The sequence below is a fragment of the Macaca fascicularis genome, chromosome 19 (genome assembly GCF_037993035.2).
Source record: "Macaca fascicularis isolate 582-1 chromosome 19, T2T-MFA8v1.1".
NCBI classification, from domain to species: domain Eukaryota; kingdom Metazoa; phylum Chordata; class Mammalia; order Primates; family Cercopithecidae; genus Macaca; species Macaca fascicularis.
This window is the reverse complement of record NC_088393.1, coordinates 47,102,238-47,121,769: the sequence shown is the minus strand read 5'-3', so window position 1 is coordinate 47,121,769 and position 19,532 is coordinate 47,102,238. Positions and strand designations below refer to the sequence as shown.

General features: G+C 46.8%; 1 protein-coding gene and 1 long non-coding RNA gene across 2 annotated transcripts; one reads left to right on the top strand and one right to left on the bottom strand.

Moving 5' to 3' along the window:
* Positions 1-555: 555 nt before the first annotated feature.
* PSMC4 (proteasome 26S subunit, ATPase 4) lies at positions 556-10,131 on the bottom strand. Its single transcript, XM_045381248.2, has 11 exons — positions 10,058-10,131; positions 9,061-9,159; positions 8,750-8,936; positions 6,875-7,021; positions 6,684-6,793; positions 6,489-6,582; positions 2,017-2,184; positions 1,855-1,931; positions 1,549-1,717; positions 1,286-1,341; positions 556-801 (listed from the first exon to the last, which is right to left on the bottom strand). Exons 1-11 carry the CDS (start codon positions 10,091-10,093, stop codon positions 688-690), a joined length of 1,257 nt encoding a protein of 418 aa, XP_045237183.1. The 5' UTR covers positions 10,094-10,131; the 3' UTR covers positions 556-687.
* Positions 10,132-10,357: 226 nt separating this feature from the next.
* Positions 10,358-11,057, top strand: LOC135968322 (uncharacterized). Its single transcript, XR_010582990.1, has 2 exons — positions 10,358-10,416; positions 10,860-11,057. It is a non-coding gene; the product is annotated as an uncharacterized lncRNA (long non-coding RNA).
* The last annotated feature ends 8,475 nt before the right edge of the window (positions 11,058-19,532 follow it).

The following is a 19,532-nucleotide window of genomic DNA, read 5'->3' as shown; positions in this document are numbered from 1 at the left end:
GCTACTCGGGAAGCTGAGGCAGGAGAATCACCTGAACCCGGGAGGCAGAGGCAACAGTAAGCCGAGATCTCACCACTGCACTCTAGCCTGGGTGACACAGCAAGACTCCATCTCAAAAAAAAAAAAAAAAGTTCAGTTTCTCAGTCATGCCAGCCATATTTCAGGTGCTTATTAGCCACATGTGGCGAGCAGCTACCATACTGGAGAACATAGAACATATCCATCATTGTGGAAAGTTCTATTGGACAGCACTGGACATCTCCTTCCTATGAACTCCTAAGGCCTGTGACCTAAACTGCTTTACTTTTACCGTAGGAAATAAGGGAGATGCACAGGGCTTTATTCTGTGATTAACGACTGCCATCTCAGGTTCATTTTCCATCCCTTTCCCCACATTTCGGAAGTCATCTGGTTTGAATTCTTTGGTTCTCTCAAGCTGCAAACCAGGCCGTGTACCTCGTCTGCTCATCTGTCAGATTAAGAGGGACCCAGAGGATCCTATTCAAGGCCCACATTCTCCAAAGGAGTTAAACTTCTAAGAAGAAACTAAATGGATTCGATCTTATCTATTTATTGAAGAAACCAATCCTGGGTAAAGAAAAAAGGGAATGAGGTTTTGGGACAGAGGTGCTGGGGGTGCGAGAGAAGCCCCAGCCCCTGAGTGGTGTGGTGGAGGGAAGGGAGGGGTCACTTGTAAAACTCATGCTCCTGCTCGTCCTTCTTGATGACAGTCTTGTATGCTTTCTCGAAGTCCTTGGCCAGGACAATGTAGCGGTTTTCACGGACAGCCAACATTCCACTCTGTTGAAGGATGAGAGTTAAAATCTGCTTCCTGTGGCAGGGCGCGGTGGCTCATGCTTATAATCCTGACACTCTGGGAGGCTGAGGTAGACGGATCACTTGAGCCCAGGAGTTCGAGACCAGCCTGGGCAACATGGTGAAACCCCATCTCCACAAAAAATACAAATATTAGCCAGACGTGGTGGTGGGTGCCTGTAATCCCAGCTACTCGGGAGGCTGAGGTGGGAGGATCAGTGCAGTGAGTCATGATTGCACCACTGCATTCCAGCCTGGGTGATTGAGCGAGTCCCTGTCTCAAAGCAAAACACAAAAAACAAAACACTACCCCTGTACTATCCACCCCTAGTGATGGTAGAGGAAGAGAGAGATGGTGCCCACGACCCAGGGCAGCCATGAGGGGACAGAAGGACTACAGCAGGGTGGTTCAGAGAAGAAGGGTCCTCACACACCCGCTGCCTGGATCCAGAGAGAAACCACCACTTACCTCCTGACAGATGGAGTTGATATCAGCTCCTGAAATCTTATCTGGCCGGGCCACATCTGCAGCAAGTTAAGGAAACTATTCCTTGTGTGATGGGGTGAATGCCTGGGGCTGGAAGTCATCTTTGGCCATCTCTGTCACCTCCCCTCCTCCCTGGACCTTGGTCCCACCTGCACAGTCTGGGCTGTGGTGATGGCAGAAGTGGGGCTGAAGATCTAATCCCCGTTCCCAACTAGGGCCCCTCCCTCACTTCTGCAGCAGGATACAATCTTCCAAGTCAACCTCCTCAGAGAGGTTCATCTTGCTGGTGATAGTGGAGAAAATCAATCTCTTCTGGCGGCGGTCAGGAAGTGGAAATTCAATTTTACGGTCCAGCCGTCCTGGCCGTAGCAGGGCTGGATCCAGGGTGTCTGCTCTGTTTGTGGCCATGATCACCTGACATCGGGGGGGCAGGTCAGCTCAGATCTCTGCACTCCTACCTCCTTTCTGTCATAACCGCCCCTCAGGTGCCAGCCCCCACCTTTCCTCAGTTCCTATACCACACCTCCCCTTGTCCATCCTGAACCCCAAACCTTGACATTGACATTCTGATCAAATCCATCCATCTGATTCAGCAGCTCCAGCAGGATCCTCTGAACCTCCCTGTCGGCTGAGAGTGCACAGCATGGTCAGTCCCGGGCATCCCATGTGACAAGCCTGTCCAAGATCCCGGGCCTTGCTTCAGCATCACTTACCTCCCGTCTGAGCATCGAATCTCTTGGTGGCAATGGCATCAATCTCATCTATGAAGATGATGGCAGGTGCATTCTCCTTGGCCAGGCGGAACACATCCCGGACCATGCGGGGGCCCTCACCCAGGTACTTCTGTACAAACTCTGAGCCCACGACCCGGATGAATGCAGCTGATGACAGGATGACAAGGGTTAGGCGGGGATGAGCCTCCTGAGGGGCCCATTCTGCTTTAACAGAAACTGAGAATTCCTTAAAGACATCCTTTTCCTTGGATACCCACACCTAGTAGTTGTGTCATTCTCTCATGCCCAAGGCTGGGTCCCACATCCAGCCCTGGGGAACAGTCATCTACTTGTACCCCCCAGTGATCCAGTGGCCTAAATTATGAATCCTCCTCACAAATGTGTCACTGTTTTTTTTGTTTGTTTGTTGGTTTGTTTGTGGCAGAGTCTTGCTCTGTTGCCCAGGCTGGAGTGCAGTGGCACAATCTCAGCTCAGTGCAACTTCTGCCTTCAGGGTTCAAGTGATCCTCCTGCCTCAGCCTCCCAGGTAGCTGGAATTACAGGCGTGCACTGCCACGCCAAGCTAATTTTTGTATTTTTAGTAGAGACAAGGTTTCACCATGTTGGCCAAGCTGGTCTTGAATTCCTGACCTCAAGTGATCCACCTGCCTTGGCTTCCCAAAATTCTGGGATTACAGGCATGAGCCACCATGCCCAGCCAGATGTGTCATTTTTCTGGCCCAATATTTAAAAATCAGGATATGAAATACTAAAAAAAAGAAAGAAAAAAAACCAGTCTAGATTTCTGGAGCACTTGCAAAATCAGCAAGAAAACAGATATGCTGCCCGTATACTAACACATCATACTGCCTCGCCAAGAGCCCTGAGTTCCTATTTGCTCTAAGGCCCGGCTTTTTAATTTCCTGAAAAAAATCAGGGACCACCGGCATGTCTTCTGATATAACTGACAATTGGCAATGGGGTTGAAGACAGATTTGTTCTGGGCCCTCCCTCTGGACTTGGAGTACAGTGGTATGATCATAGCTTACTGCAGCCTCAATCTCCTGGGCTCAAGCAATCTTCCCTCTTCAGCCTCCCGAGTAGCTAGGACTATAGGCATGTACCCACACCTAGCTTTTAAAAATCTTTGAGGAGATGGGGTCTTGCTGTATTGCCCAGGCTGGTCTCAAACTCCTGGCCTCAAGCAATCCTCCTGGCTGAGCCTCCCAAAGTGCTGGGATTATAGGCATGAGCTACCCCATGCTTGACCCTGGCCTTGTTTCTTAAAGTTATACTTGTTTCTTAAGGATCAGATGCTTTGTGTTGTATGAAGCATACCCCCAGAACTCTCCTAGGGAGACATGCAGTCCATAGATAGACTGGGTGGTTTTATGTCATAAACTAGGAACTGTTCAAGGCTTCAGCCCTGCCCTGTTCACTCCCTAAGATCCAGACTTTACACCTGGCTCAAGGGGTCCCTCTTTCTTGGTACTTGCATCAGCTGGGGGCTCGTTCAGCATCCTAACCTCAAGATTTCTGACTGTTTCTGCTCTAAACACACCTTGACCACCTGACTTTGGCCACGCATTTAGTTGGCTGTTCTGCAAATGTCCAACCAGTTCCACATGAAATCCCCATCCCTGGAATTGCCTTATCTGACCCAGACTGTCCGTCAGCCTTTCCTACTCAATCACTACGGTCCCCTTCCTAGCCTGACCTTCCCTGTCCTCCCAATTTCTCAGCCCCCTCTGGGCTCTACTACTACTTCCACCTACGCTGGAATGGGCTCCTGCTTCAGTTACTCACTCTTAGTAAGCTGTGCTGTCACTGGAACAAACAGATGAATTCCCCCCGAAAAACGAGAGGAAAAAAAGGTTCACACCTGTGATCCCAACACTCTGGGAAGCCGAGGCAGGAGGATGGCTTGAGCCCAGGAGTTTAAGACCAGCCTTGGCAACATAGCAAGACCCTGTCTCTACTGAAAATGATGATACAAAAATTAGTTGGGCATGGTGGCACATGCCTGTAGTCCCAGCTACTCAGGAGACTGAAGAGGGGAGGATTGCTTGAGCCCAGGAGATTGAGGTTGCAGTGGGCTATGATCACACCAGTGTACTCCAGCCTGGGTGACAGAACAAGACCCTGTCTTTCTTTTTTTTGTTTGTTTTTTGGAGACAGAATCTCACACTATCGCCTGGGCTGGATTGCAATAGTACAATCTCGGCTCACTGCAACCTCCGCCTCCCGGGTTCAAGTGATTATCCTGCCTCAGCCTCCCGAGTAGCTGGGATTACAGGTGCCCACCACCACGCCCGGCTAATTATTTTGTATTTTTAGTATAGACGGGGTTTCACTATGTTTGTCAGGGTGGTCTTGAACTCCTGACCTCGTGATCTGCCCGCCTCAGCCTCCCGAAGTGCTGAGATTAGAGGTGTGAGCCACTGCGCCCAGCCAGACATGACCCTGTCTCTAGAAAACAAAACAAAACTCTACCCCAGTGAGCAGCTTTTCCCATTGCTACATCCCTTCTACATCTTCTCTCCTCCCTCCCTCTGCCAGTGACAAACCACCCCAGTTCACTCAGAAAAATGACAGAACCTGAAGTGAGGGTATCTAAGTGGAAAAACTGGTAAAATTTGAAGGAGGTCTAAACTTTAGTTCATAGTATTGTACCATTGTTAATTTCTTGGTTTTCCTAATTGTACTATGGTTACATAAGATAATAACATTAGGGAATCTGGGTGAAGGGTACACAGGGCCACAGTGGAAGAATTGTCTTGGGCCACACATAAAATACACTAACACTAATGATAGCTGATGAGCTTAAAAAAAAAAACACAGCCGGTGTGGTGGCTCACACCTGTAATCCCAGAAATTTGGGAGACCAAGGCGGGTGGATCACTTGAGGCCAGGAGTTCGAGACCAGCCTGGCCAACATGGTGAAACCCCATTTCTACCAAAAGTACAAGAAAAATTAGCCGGTCATGGTGGTGTATATCTGTAATTCCAGCCACTCAGGAGACAGAGGTAGAAGAATCGCTTGAACCCAGGAGGCGGAGGTTGCAGTGAACCAAGATAGCAACACTGCACTCCAGCCTGGGCGACAGAGCAAGACTCTGTCTCAAAAAAAAAAAAATCTTATGTTTAAGAAAGTTTACAAATCTGTGTTGGGCCACATTCAGAGCCATCCTGAGCCACATGCAAGTCATGGGTTGTGCTACATAATCTATTGACTTGTATATCTGTTTGCTTTTCCAACTAAGACATCACCTCCATAAGGAGGTGCTCTGTTTACTGTCACGTCTCTACCATCTACAACACATCCTGGCACTTAGTAGGTCTTCAATAAACAGTCACTGAATGACTGAGTTCTAGGTGTCTATTTCTTTTTTCCCAGTCAAGACAAGGGACATCTCTGATTATCATCTTTGCATTCTAGCACAAGGCCTGGTACAGAGTAAAAGTTCAATAAAGTGCCAAGCAAATGAGTAACAATGACAACAGTTAACATTTATTGCCCATTCCAGATGCTTAGTATCAATTTGCTCTTCTGAACACCCACCCCAGAAAAATAGGTACCACCTGACAGTTGAGGAAACTGAGTTACAGAGAGGTTAACTTACCCAGGATCACATAAGAAGTTGGTGGGGGAGTAAGATTTCAAAGCTAGGCAGTCTAGCCCTAGAAAACATACTGCTTAACTACTGCCTCCTACTGCTCCCTGGCTCACATGTATTAAGATATGAACATATGCTGAAGATTTTAGGGCTTTAAAATAAATAAATTTAAAAAAAGTTATAGAGTGAGTGACTTTCAGACATTTTTGTCTGGCACTTACAAAAAGAAATACATTTTTGGGGCCAGGCATATGGCTCACACCTGTAATCCCAGCACTTTGGGAGGCTGAGGTGGGAGAATCCCTTAAGCCCAGGAGTTCAAGACCAGCCTGGGCAACATAGACCCTATCTCTACAAAATACTTAAGAATTAAAAAAAAAAAAAAAACAAACACACATTTTTGAAGAACCACAAGTACACATGAGTGTGCACATGTGTATGAAACAAGTTTCACGAAACAGACGAACTTGTACCATATATACTTGTACCATGGTATAAATACTATGTGGATGTGATCTGATCTGGTGCTTTCTGTTCTACTTCATGTTTCAAAATGCTGGCTGCAACCCACAAATTGAAATTCATAATTATTAATGGGTCACAACCCATTGTAGGAAAACACTGCATTACTTCATTAACTGCTCACAATCACCGGGTGAAATAAGTCTTTTACTACGAGGAAAGGCCCAAGGAGGTGAAGTCAGCACAGCCAGTAACATGCACACATGGGCTGTGACCCCAGAGTCTATGTTTCTAATCACCGTGCAGTGCCACTTCCTGGGGAGAGTGAGCGAGCAGGGAGCAAGGCGAAGAGGCCAGAAGATCAGAGCTCGGGGCAGGGGCGGAAGGGCTCACCTGTTGTGTGATGTGCCACTGCCTTTGCCAACATGGTCTTCCCGCAGCCAGGTGGGCCATACATGAGGACGCCTCGGGGGGGATCGATGCCGATCTGAAACCCAGAGGAAGGAAGAGAAGTGGGAGTCAGGGGTTCCACCTCCAACCCCAGACCCAATGGGGCCTCTCCTTTCCCTGCCACCTGCACCACCTCACCTGCTTGTAGAGCTCGAAATGCGTGAGTGGGAGCTCCACAGCCTCCCGCACCTCCTGCTTCTGAATGTCCATACCTCCAATGTCCGCGTACATCACATCTGGCTTCTGGTCTGGTGGGAGAGCAGAGCTGGGGCTCCTGGCTGGGTCCAAGGTCCCCATAGGGTCCTCCCAGCTGCAGGCTCCCCCTTTACCTGAGGTGAGCATCATGATGCTGCTGTCGGCTTCGGGGGGCAGTACGTCCACCAGTGCATTGCTGTGTTTGTGGAGGGCCACTGAGGCGTTGGGCTTGAGCAGCTCCCGATCGATGGTGCTCAGGATGCGCACATAATAGTTGGAGCCTGCGAGAAGGGAGGGAGGAAAACAAGAAGTGTCAGCCTGGAAACTGCCCCTTCCCCCTTCCTTCCTCCTCATCTCACAGTCGCACCCTCCACGCTGCCAACATCTCTGGCTCAGACCCTGAGGGGCCCCCTCTCGGCCTCCAGCCTTCCCTCCTGCTGTCCGTCCCCAACATTCACACGAACTCCTTATCTACTGCCCTGATTCTCCCTTGAGCTCCAACCTTGGCTGTCCAGCAGGCCTCCCCCTGCATCTCATACTAGTGAGGCACACTTCTCTTTCCAGGCTCAGTCTCTCTCCTGACTGTCAGACCTGGCTGACCAGCAGCCTCCTGGACACCTCCCATGATGCTCTGGACTGCCCTCCCTGTGTTCCCACAAACCTGCTCCTCTACCCATGGTGCCATCTCATGGAAAGCTGCACTATCCCAACTCGCAACATAGAGACCTCATCCTGGATACCACTCTCCCCTCACTTTCTCATAGCCCCCCAGTCCAATTCCAGGCACAATCGCACACCTTTCTCCACAACCTTTACAAGAACATGGCTTGGTCCAGAGGAGCAGAGCCCAGAAACGGGAAAAAACAGGTAAGTGCCAGTAACAATGACTATCAAGAGGGCAAGGCCTAGACCTATATAAACAGCAGCAGCTACAATATACTCTGATAGGGACTCTGAGTCCCTATCAGAGCCCAGTCTTTTTTTTTTTTTTTTTTTTTTTTAAGACAGAGTGTTGCTCTGTCGCCCAGGCTGGAATATGGTGTCGCGATCTTGGCCCACTGCAACCTCCACCTCCTGGGTTCAACAGAGTCCCATGCCTCAACCACCCAAGTAGCTGGGATTGCAGGCGTGCACCACCACACCTGGCTAAATTTTATATTTTCAGTAGAGACAGGGTTTCTCCATGTTGCCCAGGCTGTTCTTAAACTTCTGGCCTCAAGTGATCTGCCCACCTGATCAAAGTATTGGGATTATACGTGTGAGGCACCATGCCTGGCCTCAGAGCCCAATCTCTTAACACTCCTACTCATCGTTGCAAACTGCAGGCCCCAAACCAGTAGTAGTTGTGAAATCAGTTTGGAAGTTCATGACCAGAACTGTGTTTAAAGCAAAACAGACTAGAATAGGATAGAAAACATCAGCAAATACCACACATAGTAAGGCTAAATATTTCATGGTGAGACTTATGTTTTATACATCTATCTAAAAAGTAAGAGACAAAGACATATTCACAATGTAAAATATATTTCTGGCCGGGCACAGTTGGGCTCACACCTGTAATCCCAGCACTTTCGAAGGGCGAGGTGGGTAGATCACCTGAGGTCAGGAGTTCGAGACCAGACTGGCCAACGTGGTAAAACCCTGTCTCTAATAATAATACAAAAAGTAGCCAGGCGTGGTGGTCCATGCCTGTAATCCCAGCTACTTGGGAGGCTGAGACAGGAGAATCACGTGAACCTGGGAGGCAGAGGTTGCAGTGAGCCGAGATCGTGCCACTGCACTCTCAGCCTGGACGACAAGAGCAAAACTCTGTCTCCAAAAAAAAAAAAAAAAAATATATATATATATATATATATATATGTATGTATATGTATTTCTACCTTTCGATCAAAATACTCTGAAGAACACTGCACTGCACTGCCCTGCCTTGTTTGCTGCTTCCTAGCACATGGTAGGAAATAGTGAAGTGGACAAATGAATGAATTAGATGTCCTTAGCTACCCACACACCTGTGGTAGAGCCAACAATAGCTGTATTCTGATCCACAGCCTCCAGAAATTGTCCGATGACCAGCGGGATGCTTTGGATTCGCTTCACCTCCTCCTGGGCATGGAGGAATTCCTTTTTCAGGTTCTTTTGCTCATCTTTGATGTATTCCTCCTGCACTTCCAGGAACTCCAGCTCTTGCTGCAGCTTCTGTGAGCAGAGAGGGGACAGAAGGGGATGGCTCCAGCCCTTGCTGATCCAGAGAGTGGTGGAAAATGGGGAGAGTATAAGATGCCAGGTCCTGTGCAAGGTCTGGGTTGGGGGTTGAATGTACCTTGTAGCGGCTGTACAGGTCCTCCAGGTCCTCAGGCTCAGGGCCCAGGAAGGACAGGCCGGTCTGGGGCCGGGACACGGACAGCGCTGGGATCTCATCCTAGACCAAAAGGGACAACTTACGTTGGAAGACGGTCCTCTCATGAAAGCATCTCAACTTCACTAACGTTTGTTCCCCTCCCCACGTCACCCTGAAGTCACTTACCCCCTAACAGACCCCTGATATCATAAGACCCTCTAAATAGATCCTGTTTTTGGCCTCCTAAACAAGCTCCTTATGTCAACTTGCCCCCAAACAGTTCTTATGTTATCATATATCACTCATAACATGTCCCCAGTGTCACACAACCCCCACCTAGGATCTAAATGTTACATCAACTCCATATCAGACCCAAATGCCACCCGATCCCCCTCAAGAGGTTCCTAATGTCACATGGCTCTCCTAGATAAGCTGTTAAAGTGACTGCGCCTTCAAAGAGTCCCAACATTCCCCAGTTTCCCCTCAAAGATCCCTTATGTCACAGTCTCCTAACTCACCTTAGACCTAAACATCACTCAGCCAAGCCACAGATAATACTTAACTACCCGCCCCATTACCCCCATCAGCAAAGCCCTGAACATCAGTCAGCCCCGCAGCCTAGTCCCGGGGATCACTCGGCCGCACAGCTGGATCCCATACATCACTCACCGCCTGACCCAATCCCAACGCCGGGCCACCGACTTAACTAAGCACTACCGGCCAGGGTTCGAAATCAATCCGTCCCAAAGACCCACTAACGTCACTCACTCCCCTAGACCCGCTTTCTGAGCCTTACCTCCCACCATCACTCGGCCACCCAGACAAGCCTTCGAACGGCACAAAACTCTCCACCGAGGCCTCAGAAATCACCCCAACCCGGGCCGGGGTCCCGGAAGCCATTCATCTCCCCACTCAGGTCTGGCTTCACCCTCTCCCCGCGAGCCCAGCACGGACTAAAAAGCTCAAGTCCCCACTGTACCTGAGCCTTCTCCACCAAGATGCCTATCTCCTCCATAGTGACCAAGCCGGCCTCTGTGTGGCCTGGGATGATCTGTCACCGCTTCCGCTGACGACAACGGAAGTCCCTGGCTGAGGAGGCTTCTGGGAAGCGTAGTTTAAGTTACCGCTAAGAGTGGCTGGAAGGGCAGGATAGGATGAAGGGCTCATCTGGGCTCCGCCCTCAACATAAGCTCGTGCGCTGTCCGTACCCGCAGGCTTGGGGGCGGGACCGGAGCTGTGCGCGTGCGCAGCATCACGCGACAGCGCCATCTTGCCCTGCAGTGAAGGGCTGGGGGTTTACCCCAGGAGGTGGCGCAAGGCCGTTGCTCTTTCAACGGAGTAAGTTCGCAGAGCTCTGGCACGGACAGTCTGGCGGCCAACTGCTCTTAGCTTTCATTTAGTGTCTGGGCTGGAGGGGCCTTGAGCTGGGCTCCACAGAAGGGATCGTATGGGCGGGTAGGGTCTCCTTGTGGGGCTGATCCCAAGATTGTGCCCCGCGCGGGCGTAGGAAGGTCTGAGCTGCCCCTGAAGGTGACCTTTCGTACCGGGCTTTACCCCCAGGAGTGAGGAGCCCCGAGCCCGCAGTGAGCAACCAGTCAAGTAGAACCCACGCGTCTGGGCTGGGGAAAATGAGGCAGCCAGTGCCCAGAAATTGGGTTGCACAGGAGATCCATAGGCCTTAATTCTGTATCCCAGGTTTCCGCCTTACAAACCTATGCCAGGTCCTGTGCTTAAGCTTTACAGGCATCATCGTAGCAGGTATTATGTTTCCTCATTTATAGAGAAGGAAACAAGCCCAGAGCCACGAAGCCACCAGCTGTAGTCACAACGTGCCGAAAGGACAAAGCACAGATTGGGACCCAGGTCTGTCTGACCCCAAAGCCTGTATTCCAGGCCCCAGGGATACACTGCTACCCTTCACACCAGCTACAGTTTTTGTTAAATAAACCTTTTATTGAAGTTAAAGAGAAGAGCACAAATCATTACAGCTCGACGAAATTACACAAAGTGAACACACCCTTACAACCTGAATTCAGATCGCAAAACCAAACAGTAGAAGCCCCATGTGCTCCCCTTTCCTCCATCCCTTCTTCCCTCCCCCTCCCCCACCCCCCCACCCCTGCCTCAAGGGGGCGTCTCACTCTGTTGCCCAGGCTAATGTTTGTATTTTTAGTAGAAACAGAATTTCACCATGTTGGCCAGGCCGTTCACAAACTCCTGACCTCAAGTGATCTGCCTCCCAAAGTGCTGGGATTACAGGCGTGAACCAGTGAGCCACCACACCCAGCCTCCTGGATCCTTTCTAAAGGTTATCATTCATCTACTCATATTTTTTTTATTTTTATTTTTATTTTAAGAGATACAGTCTCTGTCGCCCAGGCTGGAGTGCAGTGGCACGATCATAGCTCACTAGAGTCTCCAACTCCTGGCCTCAAGCGATCCTCTCTCCTCAGCCTTCAAAAGTACTGGGATTACAGGCATGACCCACCCCACATAGCCTTTAAATATATATATATACACACACATATATATACACACACATATATATACACACACACACATATATATATAATCTTTTGAAACAGGTTCTTGCTCTGTCGCCCAGGCTGGAGTGCAGTGGTGAGACCACTGCTCACTCCAGGCTCAACCTCCCAGACTCAAGCGATCCTATAGCCTCAGCCTCCCAAGCACCTGGGACTACAGGCATGTGCCACCATGCCTTGCTAATTTTAAAATGTTTTTTATAAGGCTAGGGTTTCCCTATGTTGCCCAGGCTGGTCACGAACTCCTGGGCTCAGATGATCCTCCCACTTCAGTCTTCCAAAGTGCTGGGGTTACAGACATGAGCCACTGTCTGGCTGGACTCACCCTGAGTTACAACAAGTAAGTTACTTTTATTTGTTTTGAATTCTCTTTCTCTCTAGACCAGTACTCTGTGTACTGTGTTTGGCTTCTTTTAATGTTATTTTTGTGAGATTCATACATATTATGTGTAGAAATAGTTCTTTCATTTTCATTCTGGATGGTTTCCATTTTGTGACTATGCCCTATACCTCAGACGGGATATTTTCCAGTTTAGGGCTGTTATAGTGCTATTGTTACCGGGGTCCTTGTTCTTAGAGCTCCCAAGATGGTGGCGGGCCACTTTCAAGATGGCGGCAGGCCTCTTGTTCTCTGACCTGGGGTTCTTGGCCTCACAGATTCCAAGGAATGGAATCTTGGGCCATGTGTTGAGTGTTATAGCTCTATTCAGCTCAATTAGGATGAGCCGTGGGCACTTAGCCCGCACAGGAACAATGGCAAGCCTCTAGCCCAATTGGGAGCGGCAATGGGTGCTGCCTCGCTGGATCGGAAGTGGAGTGGACACCCGGATCCGGAGGGGTGGAAGTCAGCAGCAGGTCTCCCAGGGCAGCAGACAGCAGCGGTGGACCGCGAGTGAAAGCTCAGCTCAAGCCATAACAAATACGGAGCAGGAGGAGTGTGCAGTTGCAAGATTTAAGAGTGAAAACAGCCGGGCGCGGTGGCTCGCGCCTGTAATCTCAGCACTGTGGGAGGCTGAGGCGGGCGGATCATGAGGTCAGGAGATCGAGACCATCCTGGCTAACATGGTGAAACCCCGTCTCTACTAAAAATACAAAAAATTAGCCGAGCGTGGTGGCGGGTGCCTGTAGTCCCAGGTACTCGGGAGGCTGAGGCAGGAGAATGGCGTGAACCCAGGAGGTGGAGCTTGCAGTGAGCTGAGATCGTGCCACTGCACTCCAGCCTGAGTGACAGAGCAAGACGCCATCTCAAAAAAAAAAAAAAAAAAAAAAAAAAGTGAAAACAGAGCTCCCATAAAATGGGAGGGGACCCAAAGGGGGTTGCCCTTGCCAGCGCCAATGCCTGGGTTTGTATCCCGATCATTGTCCCTCCCCCTGTGCTCTCAGGTATTAGATGACTGGCTATTTCTTTACCTTTTGTTTTTGCCTGGTTAGCATTTTAGTGAGCTCTCTTTACTTACTACCTGATTGGTTGGGTGTGAGCTAAGTTGCAAGCCCCTTGTTTAAAGGTGGATGCGGTCACCTTCCCAGCTAGGCTTAGGGATTCTTAGTCTGCCAAGGAAATCCAGGTAGTCCTGTCTCTCACTGTGAATATTCTAGTATATTTCTTTGGGCAAACTGATGTATTCATTTCTTCTGAAAATGGATCCCCCCACCACCCCCCGAAAAAAAAAAATAGACCCACGTGTGGAATTGCTGATCATAGAGCAGGTATGTGTTTAGCTTTAGTAGACACTGTCACACTGTATTAACTTACACTCCCACCATTTGTGTGTATACTTTTGATATTCTGTGTGTTTGAACATTGTTTTCTATTTGATGGTTGGATCATAGGTTGCCACACGAGACATCACTTGTGCATTTACTTTTGGCTGGGAAAGTTCCAAACCATGATCTCATAACAGCCCTCAGAGGCAGGTTTGCTTTTCCTCTTTTTACAAATGAAACTGAGGTGCTGACAGGGGAAAGCCACTTCCATTAAGTTACAAAGAGAATTGGTGGCTCCTGCTCAGTAGAGATCACTGAGTAGGGAAGATCACTCTGCTGGGAGAACCCAGAGATTCATTACATCTGTCTCCTGCCTTTCTTAAGGTCTTAGTGTCTGTGTTTCCACAAAAAAAAAGAGGAAAACGACAATGACAATAAATCTTTCTTTTTCCCTCTGCATGAGCAACTCTTAATTCTGTATTTTTTTTTCTTTTTTCTTTTTCTTCTTCTTTTTTTTTTTTTTGAGACAGAGCCTTGCTCTGGCGCCCAGGCTGGAGTGCAGTGGCACAATCTCGGCTCACTGCAACCTCCACCTCCTGGTTCAAGTGATTATCCTGCCTCAGCCTCCCAAGTAGCTGGGATTACAGGTGCCTGCCACCATGCCCAGCTAATTCTTGAATTTATCTTTTCCAAAATACAGTGATTCAGACCAGGTGTGGTGGCGCACGCCTGTAATCCTAGCCCTTTAGGAAGCTGAGGCAAGTGGATCACCTGCAGTCAGGAGTTCGAGACCAGCCTGGCCAACGTGGTGAAACCCCATGGGGTCTGAAACTCCAGGCCTCAAGTGATCTGCCTGCCTCAGCCTCCCAAAGTACTGGGATTACAGGCATGAGCCACTACACCTGGACTTTTTTTTTTTATTTCTAAGAAAAGATATATATATTTTTTTTTAAGATGGGAGTCTCACTCTGTCTCTGGGCTGGAGTGCAATGGCGCCAGTAACCTCTGCCTCCCGGGTTCCAGCGATTCTCCTGCCTCAGCCTCCCGAGTAGCTGGGATTACAGGCACATGCCACCACACCCGGCTAATTTTTTGTACTTTTTAGTAGAGACTAGGATGGTCTTGATCTCCTGACCTCGTGATCTCCCCACCTGAGCCTCCCAAAGTGCTGGGATTACAGGTGTAAGCCAGTGCACCCGGCCCTGTTAATCTAATTTTCTATCTGGACACCAATACCACGTTGTCTTTATTACCGTAGCTTTATAATAAGTCTTAAAGTTAGGTAGTGGAAATCCTCCAATTTTATTCTTCTTTTTCAAAATTATTTTGACTATTCTAGGTACTTAACATTTCCATAAGAATTTTGGAATTAACTTTACAATGTTTACTGAAAAAAAAAAAAAAGAAAAGCCTGACACGATTATATTTAGGAACACATTAGATCTACAGATTAATTTGGGGAAATTGATACTTTAACAGCATTAAATCTTCTAATCCATGAACCTGGTATATCTTCCAATTTACTTAGTCATTCCTTAACTTCTATCAGCAATGTTTTTTAGTTTTCAGTGTATAGGTCTTATACATCTTTTGTCAGATTATCCCTATGTATTTCATATTTTATGATATTATAAATGTTACTAAAATTTTTTAAATTTCTAATTTTTGTTTACTTATACTTAAAAATACGATTGACTTTTGCGTATTATTCTGTGATCTTGTAAAAATCATTTATTAGTTTTAGGATTTTCTGTAGATTTCCTGAACTTTTTTTGTGTGACAACCATGCTATTAGTGAATAAAGACAGTTTTATTTTTTTTCCTTTTCAATTGACATGACTTTTGTTTCCTTTTCCTGCCTATTACATTGGCCAGGACTTTCAGTTACAATATTGACTGGGAGTGGTGAATGCAAACATTCTTTTCTTTGTTCTCAATCTTTGGTGGAAAGCATTTAGACTTCTAACATTAAATGTCTTTCAAAATGCCCTTTTAGCAGGTTAAGGAAGTTTCTTTCTATTCTTAGTTTGCTGAGTTGTTGTTTTTTTTTTTTTAACCCTGAATGGATGTTCACTTTTTTATTTTTTTTTAAATGAGCCCTTGCTCTGTCACCTAGGATGGAGTGCAGTGGTGCAATCTTGGCTCCCTGCAACCTTCGCCTCCTGGGTTCAAGCGATTCTCCTGCCTCAGCCTCTTGAGTAGCTGGGATTATAGGTGCCTCCTACCACACTTGGCTAGTTTTGTATTTTTATTAGAGACAGGGTTTCACCATGTTGGCCAGGCTGGTCTCAAACTCCTGACCTCAGGTGATCTGCCTTCCTCAGCTTCCCAAAGTGCTGGGATTACAGGTGTGTGCCACCATGACCTGCCAGATGTTCACTTTTGTCAAGAAAATTTTGAACAGACATTGTATTCCCAGGATAAACCCTACTTGGCCATGATGAATTGTCCTTTTTATATTGCTAGATTCAACTTGATAATATGAGGGATACTGATTTATAGTGCTCTTTCATTGTAATGTCTTTGGCTTCTGGTATCAAGGTAATGCTAGCCTCATAAGACAAATTGGAAAGTATTTCTCCTTATATTTTCTGAAAGAGAATTTTTTAGAATCCATGTTATTTATTTCAATAATACTTGATAACATTCTTCAATAAAACTATCTGGGCCTGGAGATTTTCGGGGGAAGATATTTAACTATAAATTTAATTTATTTAATAGTTGTAAGACCTCTTTATCTTGTTCATCTTTCAAGGAACTGATCTGTTACATGTAAGTTGTAAAATTTATACAGATACTGTAGTGATATATCTTCTGTCGTTGCCAATATAGGTAATTTTTATCTTCTCTGTTTTTTTCTTGTTTAGTCTGGTTAGAGGTTTATCAGTTATATTGACCTTTCATAAGGACAGCTTCTGGTTTCACTGATTTTTCCTGTTTTTTTTTTGTTTTGTTTTGTTTTTTCTGTTTTTAATTTCATTGATTTCTGCTCTGTATTTTTTTTTTCCTTCAGTGCTTTGGATTTCATTTACTTTCTTTTTCTACAATGTTAATGTGGAGGGTTAGATTTGAGATTTTTTTTCATGACATATGTGTTTGCTAATATAAATTTACCCCCTAAAAACTGCCTTAATTGCTTACATACATTTTGTTATATTTTATTTTCATTAAGTGAAAAATAATTTCTATTTCTTCTTAATACTTCTTCTTTGACTCGTGGATTATTTAGAAGTGAGTGATTAATTTCCAAATATTTGGGCCTTTTTCCTAGACATCTTTCTGTTATTGATTTCTACTTTAATTCTATTATAATCAGAGAGGAGTAGCATTGTTTTGCATTTTTGCAAATCTCTTTAATGTCCAGCTTGAAGGAAAATGACTGGATTCTTTTTTTTTTTTTGAGACGGAGTCTCGCTCTGTCGCCCAGGCTGGAGTGCTATGGCCGGATCTCAGCTCACTGCAAGCTCCGCCTCCCGGGTCTACGCCATTCTCCTGCCTCAGCCCCCCGAGTAGCTGGGACTACAGGCGCCCGCCACCTCGCCCGGCTAGTTTTTTGTATTTTTTAGTAGAGATGGGGTTTCACTGTGTTAGCCAGGATGGTCTTGATCTCCTGACCTCGTGATCCGCCCGTCTCGGCCTCCCAAAGTGCTGGGATTACAGGCTTGAGCCACCGCGCCTGGCCTAAAATGACTGGATCTTAATGTCTGCTTTTTCTTTCTGCTTTTTTTTTTTTTTTTGAGACAGAGTCTCATTCTGTTGCCCAGGCTGGAGTGCAATGGCGCGATCTTGGCTTGCTGCAACCTCTGCCTCCCGGGTTCAAGTGATTCTCCTGCCTCAGTCTCCCGAGTAGCTGGGATTACAGGCGCAAGCCACTGCACCCGGCTAGTGTTTTGTATTTTAGTGGAGACGGGGTTTCGCCATCTTGGCCGGGCTGGTCTCAAACTCCTGACTTCAGGCAATCCTCCTGCCTCGGCCTCCCAAAGAGCTAGGATTACAGGCATGAGCCACCGCGCCCGGCCATTGTCTGCTTTTGCATTCAATGTGCTGTGATAGTTTGTTTCGGTTAACGTATATCCAAAAAATGTAGCCACACACATATAAGTAGTAGTAATATGGAAGTATATTTAATCTGCCACCATGAGCTTGACAACTTCCCAAATACTTATTGCCTTTCAGATCAGAATGATGTGTATATCTATGACTATAATTTTTCAGTATAACAAACGTTTCAACATTTGGAAAGCTGTATAACTCACTGCACCAATATTTTCCAAATTCCTGTTGCATGATGCTATAAAACTATGAATGGGTAAAAGATCCATGCAAAGTGCAATATAGGCCAAGGGATTTTACTGTAATAGCATGGAAATAATTCACTGATATGGTTTCAGACGCCATGTTGCAACGAACTTTTAAGAAACTTCCACTTGTAGAGTTTTGGTGTAATATTAAAACAGGAAGATTCCATTAATCTGATGACTATTAGCTAGATTGATTTGGGGCAAGGGCCAGTAGTCTTACTTACCATCGTTTTTGCACTATCAGTGCAAATATTAAGAGTAAAATTTTGAATAACATCTTAGTATTATTATAAAAATAGTTTTGACCTCAGGGACCCTCTGAAGGGATCAGGCAGGGACATGCAGGGGTCTACAGTCCCTCTTTGAAAACTTCTCTACTAAGGAAAAAGAGAAAAATCCAGTGTTTTCCTGCAGGAATTAGAAAGGTAGAGCATTGATCCAACCAGGAGGTTAGAGCCAAGGTGAGACCTGAAGGACAAGTAGTAGTTAGCTAAGAAAGGTGAGGAGAGCCAGATGCAGTGGCTCATGGCTATAATACGAGCACTTTGGGAGGCCAAGGTGAGCAGATCACGAGGTCAGGAGATTGAGACCATCCTGGCCAGCATGGTGAAACCCCGTCTCTACTAAAAATTCAAAAAATTAGCTGGGCGTGCTGGCGCACACCTGTAGTCCCAGCTACACAGGAGGCTGAAGCAGGAGAATTGCTTGAACCTGGGAGACAGAGGTTGCAGTGAGCTGAGATTGCACCACTGTACTCCAGCCTGGGTGATAGAGTGAGACTCCATCTCAAAAAAAAAAAAAAAGAAAAGAAAGAAAGAAAAGGGAGGAGAAAGACATTCCAGGCTTTAAAAAAGCAACGCAAGTGGGAGTTTGTGTGGGAGACATGTAGGGTGAGAACAGGAGTTTTAGGTTGAGATAGGAGAGGAAGGCTTGAATTATAGAAAGTCTTGAAGGAGCTTACGATTTATCCTGAGGGCAAGGGACAACCTATGAAGGGTTTTAAGGGGCAGGGATGCGGGAATGACTTAACAAGATTTGTGTTTGTTTAGAATGATCATGCTTACTGTGCTGTAAATAGGGACTCAAAAGGATAAGACTGAGCAAGAAACCCAGAAAGCTGTTGGAAAAATGCAGTTGAGAGGTGGTTGCCAGAATCACTTGTAAAATGGTTGTGGATTTAGAAATAATTAGATTGATTTGAAAGATATGAAGAACATATAAGCAATGAGATCAAGAGAGTAATTAGAGCCGGGTGCAGTGGCTCACGCCTATAATCCCTGCACTTTGGGAGGCCGAGGCAGGCGGATCACTTGAGGTCGGGAGTTCGAGACCAGCCTGACCAACATGGAGAAACACCGTCTCTACTAAAAATACAAAATTAACTGGGCATGGCGGTGAATGCCTGTAATCCCAGCTACTCTGGAGGCTGAGGCAGGAGAATCACTTGAACTCGGGAGGCAGAGGTTGTGGTGAGCCGAGATCGTTCCATTACATTCCAGCCTGGGCAACAAGAACAAAACTCTGTCTCAAAAAAAAAAAAAAAAAAAAAAAGGGATTATTAGAAAGAGGGGTGAAAGGAGAAAAGAGGAACCCAGGATGACAGTCCTAGCTTGGACTGCTGGATGATGGCATAGTGTTTGACTAGAAGACATAGGAGGAGGGGCATATTGGAAGGAGACTGACAAGGTTAAGTTAAGGTACCTGTGGGACATTCTAGTGGAAATTTTCCCTAGTCAAATGGGTACATGGGACTGGAGGTGACATACTTTCTGATTCCATTTGGATGACATTCTTGAAAACACAAGATTAGGGGAACAGAGAAGAAGTCAGTGGTTTCCAGGGGTTGTGGGGGAGGGATACTACAAAAGGATAGCATGAGAGAAGTTTTGGGGTGATGAAACTGTAT

Bases quoted from the DNA above. Each gene is read 5' to 3' on its own strand.
- PSMC4 (XM_045381248.2), bottom strand. From the start codon at position 10,093: ATGGAGGAGATAGGCATCTTGGTGGAGAAGGCTCAG. The intron at 8,937-9,060 runs GTACATTCAACC...CTCTGCTCACAG, and splicing joins ACCTGTACAGCCGCTACAAG to AAGCTGCAGCAAGAGCTGGA. The intron at 6,794-6,874 runs GTAAAGGGGGAG...CTCTCCCACCAG, and splicing joins CATCATGATGCTCACCTCAG to ACCAGAAGCCAGATGTGATG.